The sequence below is a fragment of the Hemiscyllium ocellatum genome, chromosome 16, assembly GCF_020745735.1.
Source record: "Hemiscyllium ocellatum isolate sHemOce1 chromosome 16, sHemOce1.pat.X.cur, whole genome shotgun sequence".
In the NCBI taxonomy this organism is placed as follows: domain Eukaryota; kingdom Metazoa; phylum Chordata; class Chondrichthyes; order Orectolobiformes; family Hemiscylliidae; genus Hemiscyllium; species Hemiscyllium ocellatum.
In genome coordinates, this window is record NC_083416.1 from 57,681,227 (window position 1) to 57,700,828 (window position 19,602).

General features: G+C 40.8%; 1 protein-coding gene across 7 annotated transcripts in view; it reads right to left on the bottom strand.

Moving 5' to 3' along the window:
- Positions 1-19,602, bottom strand: part of LOC132823441 (organic cation/carnitine transporter 2-like) — a 332,707-nt gene that overhangs the window by 266,949 nt on the left and 46,156 nt on the right. For all 7 annotated transcript variants that reach the window (XM_060837299.1, XM_060837300.1, XM_060837301.1 and 4 more), the window contains one exon: positions 7,803-7,974. In XM_060837299.1, coding sequence (XP_060693282.1) covers positions 7,803-7,974 — 172 coding nt within the window. The remainder of the gene's footprint in view (positions 1-7,802; positions 7,975-19,602) is intronic.

A 19,602-nucleotide genomic window follows, 5' to 3' on the forward strand; every position in this document is an offset into this window, starting at 1 on the left:
CCAACCCAATCTAGTCCCACCTGCCAGCCCATATCCCTCCAAACCCTTCATATTCATATACCCATCCAGCTGCCTTTTAAATGTTGCAATAGTACTAACCTCCACCACTTCATTTGGCTGCCCATTCCACACATGCACCACCATCTGTGTGAAAAAGTTGCCCCTTAGATCCCTTTTATATCTTTCCCTTCCCACCCTAAACCTATGCCTTCTAGTTCTGGACTCACCCACGGCAGGGAAAGGCCTTGTCTATTTATCATATCCATGCCCCTCATGATTATTTATTTAATTTTAATCCAGTCCTTTATCATCCACCTCCATTATGGAGTGATTCACTGCAAGTTCCATCTCCTAACATCAGAGATGATCATTCCATGCTTCCTCTGGGCTTGTTTAAGTTAGTAAACTGAATGTGACTGACCACCAAAGTGAACAAAAATAATGGAAAAACGTCAGTGCTTGGTCTTCTTTTGTTTCAAAATGTCCTTTATAAAGAGTTGACTTCACTTGGCAAGCCTTCCATTGAGCTGTGCTTGCTGGATTCACTCTTCAACTGGCTTTGTGCCTCCTATAATCATCTCTAACACAACCCACATGAAATCTGGTCTTAATTGTAGGTTACCAGCCTTGTACAGTGGTTTGATAGAATCATTACGGTAAGGGCATTATCATGTAAATTCCCGTTTTCATGCCTGTGTGTACATTTTAGAAGTGGAGGGACTTGTATGGCAAAAATCTCACTCATAGAGTCTAGAGTAAAACAGCATGGAAACCGATCTCAGTCATAGAGTGTAGAGTTATACAACATGGAAACAGATCCCTTGGTGCAACTTCCCTATGCAAACCAGATATCCTACATTGATCTAGTCCCATTTGCCAGCATTTGGCCCATATCCCTGTAAACCCTTCCTATTCATGTATCCATCCAGGTGCCTTTTAAATGTTGTTTTTCTATCCACCTTCACCTTCTCTTCTGGCAGGTTATTTCATAAATGGTCCACCCTCTGTCTGAAAAAGTTGCTCCGTAGGTCCCTTTTAAATCTTTCCCCTTTCACCTTAAACCAATGCCCTCGAGTTTTGGACACCCCGACCTTGTCTATTTACCTTAACCATGCTTCTCATGATTTTATAAACCTCTACAAGGTCACCCCTCAGCCTCTGACATTCCTTGGAATGCCAACCACTACCAGCTTGTGGTTGGACTGGTTTTCTGTTACCATTTCCTTTAATTTCCGTTGGTAGAGGAAAGCCACCAGTGAATCTTCATAAGGGGCACTTGGAAACAAGGTGTAATCCACCACACAACAGCAATCAGGGACAAGTTACATTCAGAATTTCTACATTGTTATTGAGACCACAAAGAGATCAAGGATAACCATCCGTCATTTTTGAGGTCCTAAAATTTTATGCCTTTTTCTCACCCAAGTTGTAATGATATCATCAGATTTGGTGGAACAGTATTGCAAACTCTGACATTAACCCTCTCAGAATCATTACCTTGTACAATGTGCACCACTATTGGGATTTCACAATCAGGGATAATAAATTTGCCAACATGGCCATGAGAACCGATTGCTTTCATTACAGGTAGAAATTCTGCACTGGGTTTCATTTGATCAGTGATGCTGTACTGCAGCAGTGTAAATACAGAAACCAGCGTTATGGGACTCTTCTGCTTCAGCTGTCTTGGCATATTCCATGTTTAGGGCACAAACCAAATCGATACTAATATAAAAATAGAATCAGTTTGGGAAAAGTAAGAACATTTGCAGCTATCAAAACACTTCTATTAGACATTGTTATTCCTTACAACATTTTGAATGAGAGTCTGTTTAGCACATATTTCCAGCAAATTGTCACACGGCATTCAAAAATCATAAGTCACTCACCAATGATTTCCATAACAATGGCACACACCACCTACCTTCCAATGGTCATTTTAAGCAGATTATTTGCTATTCCCACTCAATTGAACCAAATGGGTAGTGAAATGCTGACTGTTAATTTGATCAGGAGATAAATGAGTCTGACTTTAGACAGCACCAGGACCGAAATATGAAGCACCAACTTGGGAAAGTTCCAACACAGAACTACTTGCATGCTAAAAAGTGGAAGCAGAACGCTGCTGACCAAGCTAGATGATCCCATGGCCAACAGATCAAATCAAACCTCTACAGTCTTGCAATATCCAGTTGTGAATGATAAAGAAAATTCAAAAAGAACAGACAGAGGAAAGAGGCTCTGCAAACATTGTCAACACAGCACAGTACAACATGTAAAACCCACAATGAAGCATTTGCAGTCACTTGCAGCCAGAAGTGTCTCTGGAGCTGCCCACCACCACAGATGCAAGCTATCAGCCAATTTGTTCCACTCCACTTGATAAAGAATTGGCCAATGCAGATGCAGCATGAACTATGGCCCTAACATCTTAGCTATAGTACTGAAGACATGTGCTCCAGATCTAGGTGCATAACTACTCTGCAGCTTGTTCCAGTATAACCATGACACAGGCACTTTCTTAGAATCATAGATTCCCTACAGTCTGGAAGCAGGACATTAAACCCATAACTGACCCTTTGAAAAGCACTCAGAACACCCCTTACCCTACCTGTGTCATCCTGCATTTCCCATGGTCAATCCATGTAACCCGGTCCATGCCCCCCAACAACCCACCCTCCCATCCTGGCACCCTCCACTGCCACTGCAGGAATTGCAAAACCTGCACCCACACTTCCTCCCTCACCTCCATCCAAGGCCCCAAAGAAGCCTTCCACATCCACCAAAGTTTCACCTGAACATCCACCAATGTCATTTATTGTATCCATTGCTCCCGATGCGGTCTCCTGTACATTGGCGAGACTGGACGCCTCCTCACAGAGTGCTTTAGGGAACTTCTCTGGGACACCTGTGCCAATCAGCCCCACCGTCCCGTGACCCAAAATTTCAACTCCCCCTCCCACTCTGCTGAGGACATGCAAGCCCTGGGCCTCCTCCACCGCCGCTCCCTCACCAACCAACGCTTGGAGGAAGAACACCTCATCTTCTGCCTCGGAAACTTCAACCCCAGGGCATCAATGTGGACTTCACCAGTTTCCTCATTTCCCCTCCCCTCATCTTACCCCAGTTCTAACCTTCCAGCTCAGCATTGTCCTCATGACCTGTCCTATCTGCCATCTATCTGCTCCACCCTCTCCTCTGACCTATCACCTCCATCCCCATCCCCATTCAACTATTGTACGCTTTGCTACCTTCTCCCCAGCCCCACCCCTCCCATTAATCTCTCCACCTTGGAGGCTCCCTGCCTCTATTCCTGATGAAGGGTTTTGCCCAAAACGTTGATTTTCCTGCTCCTCTTATGCTGCCTGACCTGTTGTGCTTTTCCAGCACCACTCTGATCTAAAATCCACCTAACCTGCACACTTTTGGATTGTGGGAGGAAACTGGAACACCTGGAAGAAACCCACGCAGACACAGGGGGAATGTGCAAGCTCCACACAAACAGTCACCTGAGGCTGGAATCAAACCTTTGTTCTCGGTGCTGTGAGGGAGCAGTGCTAACCACTGAGCTACTGATCCACCCTGAGAACGTGTAAAACAGCCCAGCAATGTAGTATCCATCAAGAACAGACCAGATCCAATTACTACCCCACTAGTCTATTCCCAATTATCATCACTTTGATGGAACCATGACAAGAGACTATTAAATAGCATTTAACTCACTGACATGCAATTTGGGGATCACCAGCAACACTCAACTCTGGATCTTCAGATTTGGGAAAAAAATAAATTCCAGAAATGAGATGAATGTGACTGCCCTCAATATCAAGGCAGCCTTTGACTCAATGTGGTTTAATGCAGCCCAAGCAAAATTGATATCACTGGGAATCTTGGGTAAAACTTTTCACTGATTGAAATCAGACTTAAGATAACATAAAGAAATATGGTGGTATGGCTGAAGGAGGTCAATCATCCCAGGGCCAGTACATCACTGCAGAACTTCCTCAGGGCAGTGCCCTAGACCCAAGATTCTTTAGTTGCTTTGTCAACATTAGGTCAGAGATGGGGATGTTCATAAATGCTTGCAAGGTGTTCTGTAGTATTTAGACCTTCTCAGATAATCCTAAGGCACACAAGTGCAGGACAATGAGCATCTCCAAAAAGAGGGAACCTAATATTTCTCTTTGTCAATTAATGGCAAAAGTTCTTGCTGAATCCTTCAGTTGCAACAACCTAAGGCTCAACATCAATAGGGAACTTCGCATTACTGGACATATAAACACTGCGGCAATCAGAATAGAACACAGTCTGAGTATTCTATGCTGAGTAACTCACATCCTGGCTCACCCAAAATCTGAACACAATTTGTAAGATAAGTCAGGAGGATAATGTAATATTTTCCACTTGCCTGGAGAAGTTTAGCTCCACAACACCCAAGAAGCTGATGGCAGCTACTTAATCATTACTTTATCTCTTATTTTGAACATTGACTCCCTTTATCAGCACACGCAGGTGAACTAATGCGTACCATTTATATGATATCCTAAAACATTTCAAGGCTCCTTTGTTAGCACCTTACAAATCTGCCATCATCAATTAGAAAGACAAGGACACCACTATTGCAACTTCCGAATCACACAATAAAATGACTTTGAAGTATGGTGGAATTTACTAATAAATGGGATCTCATGCTTCCCAAAAGGGTTAATCTTCATTTTGCCTAATTAAAAAACTGGAGCTTTCTTATTCATGTGATCCAGCTGTTAAGAGTCCAACATTTGCATTATAAGGAATTTCTACTGTATATTGTTTTTCCTTTACTATCTCCAAGGCAAAAATTTGAAAACCCCTCCTTAGTTTAATTGTGAGTTTATCTATTCTGCAGCAGTTCAAGAATGCAGCTTATCAGCACCTTCTCAAGGGCAATGAATGTTGAATGTGCTCCTATGATATTTAACAAAATAACCCACTGGATTTGGGTGGATAGTTTAGCCTTAGGTTCTGGACAAGAGACCAAAAGTATAAAGGGTGGCTTTTGAAAGAAAAGTTATTAAAGGACATTTCAACTGCCCAAACATTACTCTATACTCCTGTTTCTACCAGGCAAAGAAGGTTAAAATTGCAGTTTTAACATCTTAGGAAAAGACCTAACTAATATATGTGTTGACATCAAAAGTACAGTTCAAAAATTATGAGATGAAAAGTGAGATGAATGTGGATAAGAATTACACATAATATAACCTTGATATCACATTCATTAGACAACGTTTTGACTGTTCATAGCTTTGGTTGTTTACATTTAGAGGAATTGGTCTTTCTGCTATAGAGATATTCTATTTCTATTCTATTTATTGTGCACTATCTGACATGTGCTGCAAATTTCCTCGTGTTCCAAATGCATATTTGCTCTGTTGCATTTCTTCACTTTGAATTCACTATCACATCTCCTCTTAAGTCATGTGCCCATTTTTCCAAAGGCCTAATTTTCTTGTGTTCTTTGTTTTCCACCATTGAGACTAATTTTTTTAGGTTTTAGCAGCACTACTAAAACATTTCAGAATACCTTGATTAAATTTACCTATAGAATTAAGATTTGTATGTGCCAATATTTTCATTGAAAGGTGTATTTCCATGTCTCAGTATATATCAAAAGCTTGAGATTCTACTGGCTTTTGTTCAGAGCCACATGTGCCAGAGGTAGAAGGTGGGTGAATGACTGGTGAGATCTTTATGGGCTAGGTAGCAACAAATCAGCGTGAATCTTAGAGTAGTTATTATTGAATTGATGGAGCTATCATCAGTGGGAAGAGTCTCTCAAACTGGTAGCACTGAATAGACAATTCCCAGGATCTGATACTTTTAAACAGTTGGTCAGCATTCCATTGAATCATAGAATCCCTACAGTACGGAAACAGGCCATGTGGCCCATCAGGTCCACACCAACCCTCGGAAGAGCACCCCACTCAGACCCACCCCTCTATCCTATCCCGTTAAACTTACATTTCTCATGTTTAATCCACCCAGCATGCACATCCCTGGACACTATGGGTGATTTAGCATGGCCAGTTCACGTTACCTGTACCTCTTTGGACTGTGGGAGGAAACTGAACAAAACACATGCAGACACAGGGAGAATGTGCAAACTTTACACAGGTAGTCACCCGGGGCGGGAAGCAAACCCATATTCCTGGCACTGTGAGGCAACAGTGCTAATCAGGTGTTTAATTGTTCTCATAAACATGTGACATTTACTATTGAGGTTTTAAGAATGTTTTCACCTCCAACTGACACCCAACAATGCATACAGGCAGATGAAGCTGGTGTGTCACAGGAGGATAGATACAGTGTGATTTTAGTTCTCATTCTCTACTCAAATTTGGAAACCTTAATACAGGCAATTCCCAGGTTGTGAACACATTCCACCCTTGAGTATGTTTGTAAGTTGATTTGTGTGCAAGTTGGAACACAATACGGTACAACATAAAACATCCCTTTGTAAAAATGAGAAAATATTTGCAAAAATGAGGGTCCTCTTCACAGGTACAGCCATTTGTAAGTTGGTCTTACAAACCACCTACCTATCAGTCTGACTGATTCAGACCATTCATGTTATTATTGTGTAAACTTCTCACATATCCATAAAAGCATCAATTACTAATAAATTGTTTGTTCAAATAAAAAATAATATGGCAGTATAATAATGCATCACAGTAATAAATGTGCCTAAAATATTCTAACAAGTTGAAACAAGCTCGTGATTTCATGGTCAATTACACAAGACAAAATGAGCATGTGCAACCGTAGAGACAGTTACAGAAATAAGCTTCCCAAATCATACCTTCCTACTCTCAATTTCTCTCTCTCTCCAACTGAACTGTACCCTGCATTTTATCGTTACGGGTTGGGCATTGTTCCTGGTTAAAGGAAATTAATGTTAACCGTTTCTTAAGGCTATATAACTTTGCCTTTATTATTATGACATTTCATACTGGTGGTGGGGGTGCAGAGGGGGAGCGTGGAAGGAGGCTTCAGTTATGTTATTGGGATGTCTTCCAGGGAAAGTGGGACTGGTACAAGAAATACAAACTGCACCTAAACTGGAGGGTAATGCGTAAGGCATTAGCAAGGCATTTAGAGGACTTGCCTTCATTGCTCAGATTTATGTGAGTATAGGAGTTGGGATGTTATGATGAGGTTGTACAGGATGTTGGTGAGGCTTCTTCTGGACTACTGTATCCATTTCTGGCTGCTTTGTTATAGGCAGGATATGGAGAAAGTTCAGAAGAGATCTACCAGGATGTTGCTAGGAATAGAGGGTTTGAGTTCTCAGGACAGGCTAGATACGATGGGGCATTTTCCACTGGAATATAGGAGGTTGAGGGGTGACCGTATGAAGATTTACAAAATCATGAGGGGTCTAGATAAGGCGAATGGCAGGCATCTTTTCCCAAGGGTGGAGGATTTCAAGACAAGGTGGCATATTTTTAAGGTGAGAGGGGAAAGATTTAAAAAAGACATGAGGGACAATCTTTTACACAGAAAATGGATTGTGTTTGGAATTAATTTCCAGAAGAAGTAGTGAATGCAGGTACATGTTTAAATGTTTAAAAGATATTTAGATAAATACGTGAATAAAGAAATGCTTGGAGGGATATGGGCCAAGTGCAGGTAGGCGGGACTGCTTTAGTTTGGGATTATGTTCAGCATGGACTGGTTGAACCGGAAGGTCAGTGTCTGTGCTGTGTGACTCTATGATTATGACTGTAATGATTAAATAGGTTAGGTTTCTAATATTCACTTACCACCATAAAGGTATGTATATCAGGCCAACAAGAGACAGGGCGAAAAGCAAAATCCTCCAGCTTCGTATGAAGTATGCGACCAAAGGCAAGAACATATATCCGAATGCATATGAAATGCCAACTCCCAGTGTGCAGAACGTAATTCGAATGGATTTTCCAAGAAGTTCTGATCCTGTCAAAAGAGAATAATCAGGTCAAGAACAATGGTAATTATGATTTATTTCCTAAATTTGTTCCACTTTCTACTATTGCCATTGCGATAGAAAGATCACTTTCTGTTCATTTATAACACTTAAGTTGAATGCTCTTGAAACTTAATCCACAGCAAGTTATGCGAAGGCAAAAACAGAAGTTACTGGAAAAGCGTTAACATTTCGGGTCCAGTGACCTTTCCTCAGAACTCAAGTAGGTAGTTCTCCTTGAAGGAAGGGTCACTGGACCTAAAACGTTAACACTGATTTCTCTTCACAGATGCTGCCAGACCTACAGAGTTTTTCCAGAAACTTCTGTTTTCATTTCTGACTTACAGCATCCGCAGTTCTTTCGGTTTTTATTAACTTATATGGAGGATTTTATCACCTTGGCTTGTTTCAGACAACTCAGAGAAGGCAGTGATCGCACAATTTAAACAGCGATGAGGTGAAAAATGGAGTTTGACCAGAATAGGGAGGAGAAAGAAAATGATGCAGTACTTTTGAATATCAATTGACAATAAGATTAAATTTGAAAGGCAATGGAAACAAATAAAAGTGCCTTTCTCTTTTACGTAAATCACTGTATCAGTTTGTATAAGGTAATGGTTCTGAAAGGGCTGATGTTGGTGATTACATTGGGCTCTCACCAATCTGCTGATCTCACACAGTACTGAGTCGGAATTGGTGAGTCCAGCTTTAGATCCTGATTAAGTTAGACGTGTCATCCTGATCGTCTTAGCAATTATGCCTAACTAGCCAATGTAAATTTTATCTGTGAACAGAAATCTGTGGATTTAATAACATTTCACATGGAACAATACTCGTGAAGTCTTATGGTCTGTGAGTTACAATCATATCAGCTATGGTTGTTTGACTTCTGCCCCTGTTCATAAATATTTTCTAATCAAGCTGTTCAGAAATGTTATTACACACGTCTGAGCCTGTGGCTCAATAGTAGGGACACTACCACAGCACCACAATAGCACAATATCATGAGGCCACTGCTGCTCTGGTGTAACCTAGTTCATTTCCTGATCATGTGTTAATTTGACTTTTTGGTTTAGGACCTGTTAGCATAAACAATGGCATAAGGAGTATTTTGGGAAGTCATGTAAAATTCCTTCAGAGAGTTAATGTTCAGAAAATTGATGAACCATGGAAGTAAAAGAATTGAAGAATTTTGTCTAGATTATATGCCACAAAAAGGATACAAAGACAATGGAGAAGTTAACCCTCATACAGCCACAGAAGTATAGAGATATAAACCATGGAATTGGTCTCCTGTAGCAGGGAGACCAGAATTGAATGCAGTATTCCAAAAGTGGGACAGAGTGACGACTGCAGATGCTAGTGATTAGAGACGAGAGTGTGATGCTAGAAAGGCACAGCAGGTCAGGCAGCATCTGAGGAGCAGGAGAATCGATGTTTCAGGCAAAGGTTCATTCCTGATGAAGGACTTTTGCCCATAACACCGACTCTCTATTTCAAAAATGACCTAACCAATGTCCTGTACAACTGTAACAAGACATCCCACTCCTATACTCAATGCACTGACTCATTAAGGCAAGCTTACCAAATGCCTTCTTCACTATACTATCTGTAACTTCACCTACATAAACCTTATCCTAATGCCAACAATATACAAGGATGATACTCAATCTGAAAGTTTATAATTATTAGGGAAGACTACAGGTCTTCCCTCTGCTCTGGAAAAGAGAAGTTTAATTTTGTACGGTCATTAAAATGGTGATGAAATTTGACAATATATTCTGTGAACAGAAGCTATTTTCACTTGTAAGAGTATCCAAGACTAAGGGTCACACATAAGATAATCACTAACAAATCCAATAAAGAATTCAGCAGAATCATTTTTACCCAGAGAATGGTTAGAGCATGCAACATTCTACCACATGGAGGAGCTGAAGTAAATAACTTGGATACAGTTAAGGGGAAGAGAATTAGTGCATGTGAGAAAAAGAATTTGAAGGATATGCTTTAGAATTAAATGAAATAAGATGGGAACAGGCTCAAGCATAAATAATAGCTTAGACTACTGAGGCCAAATGTCTGTTTTTATGATGTAAATTCATTAACACTGTTTAAAATTTCACTCAATCACATCAGACTTTGGAGCAACTAATACAAAACAAGTACTTTACAAACCTGATCCAACTACTTTAAATACTGAACACAGCCTAAGTACTCTTCCATTGAAAGTTTTGTATCAGCAAATCTTATTATTTAGGAAACAGAGGGGTGACATGGTGGCTCAGTGGTTAGCACCACTGCCTCACAGTGCCAGGGATCTGTGTTCAATTCCAGCCTTAGGAGATTGTCTGTGTCTGCATGGGTTTGCTCTGGTTTCCTCCCACAGTACAAAGCTGTGCAGGTTAGGTGGATTGACCACGCTAAATTGCCCATAGTGTTCAGGGATGTGTAGGCTGGGTACATTAGTCAGGAGAAATGTAGAGTAATAGGGTGGGGGAGTGGATCTGGGTGGGATACTCCCTGGAGGGTCGATGTGGACTTGTTGGGCCAAATGGCCTGTTTCTGCACCATAGGGATTCGATGATATATAGGAGACTATTTAGGGACCCACAGGAAAGTACACAAACAGTAACATGTTCTGTTGTTATGAAATAAGCAAAATAAAGTTGCAATATATAGATTAATTTTTAACATAATAAATAAATATTAACTAAGAGTTACATGTCACAAGAGCGTTAGTGATCCAGTGTCTAAATATTTGAAATGCAACAGAATCAGGAAGAGATTCCCAAAAGTGTGCTTGTCTGAGGGTATTGAGGGTGTTTCATTGTGATTGTGGTATTAATGTGGAATCTAATGTAGAGTTCCCACGTGGGAAATGAGGTGCTGTTCTTCAAGCTTGCGCCATGGCACCTTCTCTTGCAATCCCAGAAGGTGTAATATCTGTCCGTTTATTTCCTCCCTCTTCACTATCCAAGGGCCCAAACACACCTTCCAGGTGAAGCAATGCTTTACATGCACATTACACACTCTAGTCTACACTATTTGCTGCTCACAATGTGTAGACAGGGTAACCACTTCACAGAAATCCTATGTTCGGTTTGAAGAAAGACCTTGAGCTTCCAGTTGCCTGTCACTTCATCACACCACCTGTTCCCTGGCCAATACCTCTGCCCCACGCTTGCTGCAGTGCTCCAGCAGAGCTCAGCGTAAGCTGGAAGAACGGCACCTCATTTTCCGCTTGGGAATTCTACAGCCTTTTGGACTCAATATCGAATTCAACAATTTTAGGACATGAGGCACCTATTCCCATGTCCTCACCCCAACCAATATACACGAGGCTTTGTTATCACATGGTCTGTTATTACACACAACCCATTGTTAATCATTAATAGTCCCCATTAGCAGCTATTAATTCTCAGGCTGACAATTATCTTTTCCTTTGTTTGTTCAACTGCTCTTCTCTCTCTTTGGGTTTATCTCCACCTATCATTTACTCCTTATTCCCTCCTCCACTCTACCTTCTGCATAAAGTCTAACCTTTTCCTAGCTAACATCAGTTCTGAAGAAGGGTCACTGGACCTGAAACATTAACTCTGATTTCTCTCGGGCAAAAATCACACAACACAAGGTTATACACTGACGGGTTTATTTGAAAACACTAGCTTTAGGAGTGCTGCTCCTTCATCAGATGCTAGGACCAACACTGGAATTTCCACATCCTGATTTCTCTCCACAGGTGCTGCCAGGTCTGCTGAGTTTTTCCTGCAATTTCTGTTTCTGTTTATGTTTCTGATTTCCAGCATCTGCAGTTTTTCTGGTTTTGTTTTAGCTAACATCTAGATTTTGGTTACTTCAATACACAGAGCGAGAGAGAGCTGAAGAGAGTGTGCAGCCTGGGTGGCTTATTTTCTTGTATTGTAAATATACATGCCATTCACCTGCCCAGGTGCCAACAGAGATTTGTTGTCATGCTGATGACTTCTGGCATCCTGAACAAATCCCAATTGCACAAACCAATCAGTACTCTGTTGCTGAATGAATCTCATTCTGCACACAAACATTCCCAGTGCTGCGGCATCTCAGATTTCATTCACTACTACTTGAAGGAAGCAACGTTGAAGTAACAGTTCACAATGAATCCCAGTAACCTGTGTTTAAATATGTGGCTTTTCCTTCCACTGCCCTTTTCCTATTTTGTCCCATAATCCAAAACAAAGCAAAATAAAATATGTGCATTTTTTGTACATATTTACTTTAATTTCAAGGACTTGATTTTTGTGTCACTATCTTGAACTACTTCTGTCAGGTCTATAAAACACATGATGTTGCATTAAGCACCAGTATTTATCTGACATTTCATATTCATTTGCTCCTCTCCTACTGATGCCATCATTTTAGCTGTCAAAAACCATTTAGCACCTTTCAACCTGATGATGCTTCATAATGTCATGTAAGTCATCTGACATTTCTCCACCAGCAATCGTTATTGGCTTATTTTGTTTCTTCCTTGCGAAGCACACACATGCAATATGATTCAGCTTGCAGTTAGAACACTGCTTTCTTCACATGGATCCACTTTCTTCTCTTATGTTTGTGATGTCCTCTGCTATATTTATATCCTGCCCTATGGCCCTGACCTACTTGCTGACCCTTCTGCATATTTTTCTCTTTTTTTCAATATTAGTCAGAGAGCCATTATTCTTCTGTCATTGGTCCTGGAATGTCTCTCAGCATAATACAAACCCAATCTGTTCTTCCATTAAAATACTATACCTGATGATTGCCAACTTCAAGACCTCTGACGGTGCCAATAGTTTTCTTCACATGTTTCTACTCCCTCCATAGATGTGCTGTTACACAGGATCTCTTATTCTTAAGACAATCACATCTCTGATAACATCATCTTTCAGTTGTTTCAACTCACAGGAACAGCTCCACCACATACTGATTAGTAGTTTTCATCTGCCACTGAGCAATAATGAACACATACTATGCATAAGTGTGGGGTGGAAAAAAATACCTTCAAAGCCTTCCAATCTTCTCTTGTCTATGTTCTCTGCTTGTCAGTGAGGTGTAGACTGCATTACTGCTTGTCACACTCTTCTCCCAGCACAGATACCATGGCTGCTGCAATTAATTGCCCAAGCTTTTTATTCAAATCTGTAGGGATGTCATAGCTTTGCCACTGAGGTTGGAAGTTGTGTTTTACATCTCCTTTCGTTTTCACACCAGCAAGGAGTGACAAATTCACAGCTATTCTAATCTTATTTAGCACTTTAAAACTGTAGATTGCCATTTTAATTCCTGTTTACTGGATTTTTCCAGTAACTGGATTACTTGCAGCTCTGCAAATTCACTCAAACACACCTTCAGCACTATGTTTCATGGACTGAAATTAAAGCAATTTACAGCAGAGGTAGAGGTCACATGACAAAGGGCTGACTCCTGAAGAAGGGCTTATGCCCAAAATGTCGATTCTCCTGTTCCTTGGATGCTGCCTGACCTGCTGCGCTTTTCCAGCAACACATTTTCAGGTCACATGACTACGGCAAGTGAGACAATACATTCTGTTCAGAGGCATTTGACAAACATTTTGTCTTGGAAAAATTAAGACTTGCACACATGTAGGGACTTCAAAACTACAAGACACCCCAAAAGTAAAAGTGAAGTTGGTTTTTTAAGTGTAGTCACTATTGCAACATAGGAAGCAGAGGAACTCATTGGTATTTAACAAGCTCATGAAATACAATCATTTGAAAATGTGCACATAATGTGTTTCTTGCCAGGTTTATTAAGGGATTACTATTGGCCAGGACACTGGAGGTGTCTCCCCTGCTCTTCTTAGAAATAATGTCACATGGTCTTTCACATCCATCTAAGCATGCAAACTGGGCATCAGTTTGCTATCTCACCCAAATGGTGTCTGGGTAATTCTTCCTCAGTACTGTGCTGAAATCTTAGCCAAGAATTTTGTGCTTAAAGCCTTGGAATGGAACTTTAACACAAAATCTTATAATTTAGAAGCAAGTGTACTTCCAAATCATCTGTAATGGACATGCTCTTAGTGAGCTTTGTCTGAATGCATCCACATTATTGCTTCAATATTCTGTGTGATAGCAAGTTCTACATTCTAATCACTCCATGGACACCTGAATTTCTTAGAGGCTTTATCAGTGACTATCACAGTGCTAAAACCCTAGTTTTGAATTCTTTGTAATTCTGTGCAACTCATGCCACTCCATAATGTCCTGTGACTGATGTTGCTCTAACATTGTGTTTACTGAAAATAGTTCAGCATCACTGTTCATTTTAAGATCGATTGCTAATTCAGGTTTATTTTTATAACAAGACTCTAATTCACTTAGAATATATATTGAACAGTGCAGCACAGAAATAGATCCATTGGCCCACCATAATGTTATGCTAAACTAATCCATCTGCTTGTGCACAGTCCATATCCTTCTATTCTCTGCCTAATTGTCTGTCTATCTAAATGCCTCTTAAACTTTTTACTCTAAGAGTTGTATATGCTCTACCACTTCCTCTGCCTGCATGTTCCAGCATCTACTATCCTCTGTGTAAAAACTTTATTCATACATCTTTTTTTAAACTTCCCCCTCTCACTTTAAACCTATAAACACAAGTATTTGATACTTTTACCCCAAGAAAGAGAATCAGACTATCCACTGTATCCATGCCCCTCATAATTTAATATTCTTCTATCAGATTGCCTCTCAGCATCTAGAGCTCTAAGAAAAACAATCCAAGTTTGCCCAACCTCTATTATAGCTAAAATACTCCAATTGAGGCAACATTCTGGTAACCCTTTTTTGCACTCTCTCTAAAGCTTCAACAATCTTCCAATAATGTGGTGACCAGTGCAGCACACAGTACAATAAACCAGTGAGCCACCATGCTGCCCTTAAACAGGGAGCTCTGGACTTGGACCCCAAGATCCCTCTGTATATCAATGCTCCTAAGGGTACAGTCATGTACAGTATCCTTTCCTCTTACATTTGAGTTCCCAAAACGTTTCATCTTACACTTGTCCAGGTTAAACTCCATCTGTCATTTCTCTGCCTAACTTTGCAGTTTATCTATAACCTGCTGCATCCTTTGATAACCTTCCACACTATCCACTACTCTATCAATATTGTGTCATCTGCAGACTTAATAATCAGATAACTGATTATTAATATATGTAAATGATTTCATTCAAATTATTTACATATATTACAAATAGCAGAGGTCCCAGCACTGAGTCTTGTGGGATACCAAATCTCCAGGCAGAGAAAACATCCCTCCACAATCACCCTCTTTCTTCTGTGGCCAAGGCAACTTTGCATCCAACTTGCCAACCCACCACATATCTTCTGGACCAGTCTATGAGGCGGGATCTTGTCAAATACTTCAGTAAAGTCCATGTAGACAATGTGCACTGCCTTATCCTCATCTTTGGCACTCTCTCAAAATTGATGTACCCCACAGTATCAACAAGCCCCCTCTAAACTGACCATCATCCATGTCTTTCTTCTTGGTGAACACCATTGCGTAGTACTCATTAAGAACCTCACCAACTTCCTCTGGCTCTATACATAAATTCCCTCCTTTTTACTTGACTGAACCTCTCCTTCCCTTCATGAGCCTTTTGCTCCTAATATAAGCATAAAATGCCTTGGGATTCTCCTTAATCCCACTTCCCAAGAACATTTCATGGCCCCGCCTCACCCTCCTAATTTCTTTCATACTTTTTTTTCCGGCTCCCTTCATATTCCTCATGGGCCTTGTTTGATTTCTGACTCCTTTTCGTTTTTAACTAAACTTACAACATCTCTTGTCCACCAAAGTTCCCAAAACCTATCATCTAAATAGAAAGGGAGCTGATTAGAGGTTTGATCAGTTTTAATAATGTTATAGTTTTCAATGGTGCTGTCCTGCAATCCATAAGTAGCACTTGAAATATATTTCACTTACGAAAACCTCTAAACTGAAGTAAAGGATAAGAACTATTTTATGAACTTTTGAGATTCTTATCTGTTATATATATAAGCTCCAGGGTAAAGAATATTCTGGTTTGGGATGGTGTGCTTATGATACATTGATTTTTGAGATTCTCAACATTTGTTATATTAAATATAGATCTTGCATTGCTGATAGTTATGCAGATCTTGCTGAGCAGGTACTTGTAGAGCTTCTGGTGACATTGCTGTTGATTAAACAATAGTGCATAGAATGTACCAATTTATGGAACCACCTTTTTTGGATGTTCTGCTATCGCCAGCTATATATTGTGAATGTGCTATCATTCTAATGAGGAAACCAGCAAAATTTGGAACCTGATAACAGGACTGACATGTTATGTTATCATTTCTGCTATTTCATAAATATGTGGGTCAACCAAAAAAACTTGTCAAATTAGGATAATAAAATAATAGCACGGTGACAGTGGAGTGGGCACTGGAGCAGCAAGTCAGTAAGTATAGAGACCTCTAAGGGGAAGGAGCTTGAGTCGAAGGCAAATATGGCTAAGAGGAAGAGCAGTTGTGGGGGGGGGGTTGCTGACCTCAGTGGAACTGGAGGCTTGGACTGTATTTGCTTCAATGGAAGAAGTATAACAGGAAAGACAGATGACCTTAGAGCCTGGATTAATGCATGCAATTATGATGTTGTTGTTAGCACAGAGACATGGTTGAAACAGGGACAGGATTGGCAGCTTTTAACGTTCTGTTATATCGGTGTTTTAGGCAAGACAGAGGAGGAAGCACAAGTGGTGGGGGAGTTGCAATACAGATTAGGGAACATATCACAGCTGTGTTGAGGGACAGAGGGTAGTGGGTGGGTGCCTGGAATACACTGCCAGTGGAGGTGGGGTAAACAGCCAAGTTAGCAACATTTAACGCGTATTTGTTTTTGTAAATATTTTTATTGAGAAAAAAAGAGATTAAATTTTTTTACAAAATTACCACAAATAGTGTGACAAATTTATCATATAATGACAATAACAGAAAACAAACTACTACTCAATTCCACAAACTACTGAAGAGAGAGAAAAAAATCCTACAAAAACTACAATTCAATAAATAACTAAGAAAAAAAAATAAAGCAAGTTATACCAAGGTAACTTAAGTTATGTTCAGTTAAATTACTAAACTTAATGCAATCCCACCAAAGTTCTCCACCACTTGGAGCATTAGTACGCAAACCCGCATTTGTTCAGACTGCCAGGCATAGCTCTCATGATTACTCAAAGGCCCTGATCACTATAGCTGAGAAGTCTGCATCTATATAATTCAGAAAGGGCCGCCATATTCTATAAAACAGCTCCATTTTCTGGTGAACTATACTTGTAAGGAAGTCCAGGGCGATGTGCTCCATAACTAATCTATGCCAGCCCGAAAGTTCCGGGGGATTCTCCCATGTCCAGCTCATTAGAATGCAAGAATATTAAACAATTTCTTACCATGCCCATCCAAAGAGGGTAGATTTGGAAGATCCAAGAGGAGGGACACCAGATCCAACTTAACCTCAGTTCCAAAAGCTCTTCCAAAACACTCGTAATGGCATTCCAATACCTGTGAAGCTTGTGGCATGACCACAAGCAATGGGTAAGAGTGCCAACATTTGTTTTACATTTGGGGCACATTGGGGACGCTCCTGTCTTATATTTCGCAAACTGCTCCGGTGCCAAATGAGCCCTGTGGAGTACCTTCAGTTGCACAGCCTGCGTCCAGTTACAAATCAAAATCTTCCTTATGTTCTCCCAAATATCCTCCCACACCTCTGACAAGATTTCTACTCCCCATTCTCGAGCCACTCAATGTCCTTTGAAATATTACTTCCTAACAAGTGATAGAGGGCGCTGACCGAGAGAGTGTCCGTGGACTGAAGCACTCTCCTCTCCACATGCAACTTAGAGGGACTAACTGTCAATGTCGTCTTTTTTGTTATAAAGTCCCTAACCTGAAAGTAACAAAAGAGGTCTCTCCTAGATAGCTCATATTTCTGACTCAGCTGCTCGAAAGGCATCATGATCTCCCTGTCAAATAAATCTCCCAAACAGGAGACTCCTCTAGACTCCCAGAACTTAAAGCCAGAGTCCGTCGACCCCAGCCGGAATCCCAACATTCCCACGATGGAAGTGAAAGGAGAAGTTTTTTGTAAGTTGCCCTCACCTTCGGCATCATTCTCCATGCTTTAACTGTGTTGAGGACAATTGGGTATCTGCAATGGTCCGTAACAGTCCTCATCTTGCCCATAAACAACAAATTGATGAGGGGGCATTTTGTCTGCGAGGCTCGATGTCCAACCAAATTGATCGCAGGTCCTGGCAGGTCCAGTCAGCCATATGGGATAGTAAGGAACTCAACTGATATTTCTTAAAGTTTGGAAATCCAAGCCTCCCATTCCCTGCGAAAGCTGCAATTTATCCAGCTGAATAAGAGGCCACCTGTGATGCTGGATGAAAGATCCAAGCCAACTGGAAAGCCTCCGTCAAAGGGAGCATTCGCATGGGATATAATAAACAAGGAAGAACATTCATTTTGGCTAGAGCTATTATACCCAACCAAGATATCGAAAGATCCTCCCAACTTCAAAGGCCATGCCTGATCTTCTCTAGCAATTCACAAAATTATATAATTGATTGAAGGCCGGGGTGATAAAAATACCTAAATACAGAAAATCTCCCTGTGACCACCTGAAAGGGAAATGGGTTCCATCCCCAAAATCGGATTTTCTAGTAAGGCCCCCCACAAGCATGGCCTCTGACTTCATAAAATTAATTTTATACCCTGAGAACAAACCAAATAGATTAATCACTCGTATTAAACGAGGCACAGATGTCATTGTGGATCAGTTAAAAAGAGAAGAACGTCATCCACATAGGGAGTGATCTTATGCCTGCTTGAACCTACCTCCAGCACAGTTATGTTGGGATCCCTCCAGATAGTCTCTATCAGCAACTCAATAACCAATGTAAATAATAGCGGTGAGACAAGGCACCCTTGTTGGCTGCCTCTGCTGATACTAAAATTATCTGACCGTATACCATTAGTTTGGTCAATCAATAATACTGTCACCCACTTGGCAAAATCCCCTCCAAGACCAAACTGCTCCAGGACATAAAAGAGGTACAGCCATTCCACCCAGTCAAACACTTTCTCTGCATCAAGGAATCGACTCTTGCTAGAATACCTGGACCATGTTTAATACTCTTCTAATCTTGCTGGTAGACCTACAACACTTGATAAATCCTGTCTGGTCCTCCTTTACAATGAAAGGCAAAACCCTCTCCAACCTTAATGCTAGCATTTTCGATAGAATTTTAAAATCCACGTTCAGTAACGATATGGGCCTGTACGAAGTGCAATCCTCTGGGGTTTTTCCTTTCTTAAGAATAAGAGAAATATTTGCTTCTCTCAAAGAGAATAGGAGGCAGTCCTCCCTGTATGAGTAGTTGTATATATCCACGAATGGCCCGGCCAGCATGTCTATAAGCTCCTTAGAAAACTCACTATGAAATCTATCCGGATTGGGCGCTTTACCACTCTGGAGCTGCCTCATTGCCTCCTGTGTTTCCTGGGTTATCGGGGGGCATTCAGAAAGGACGCCTGCTC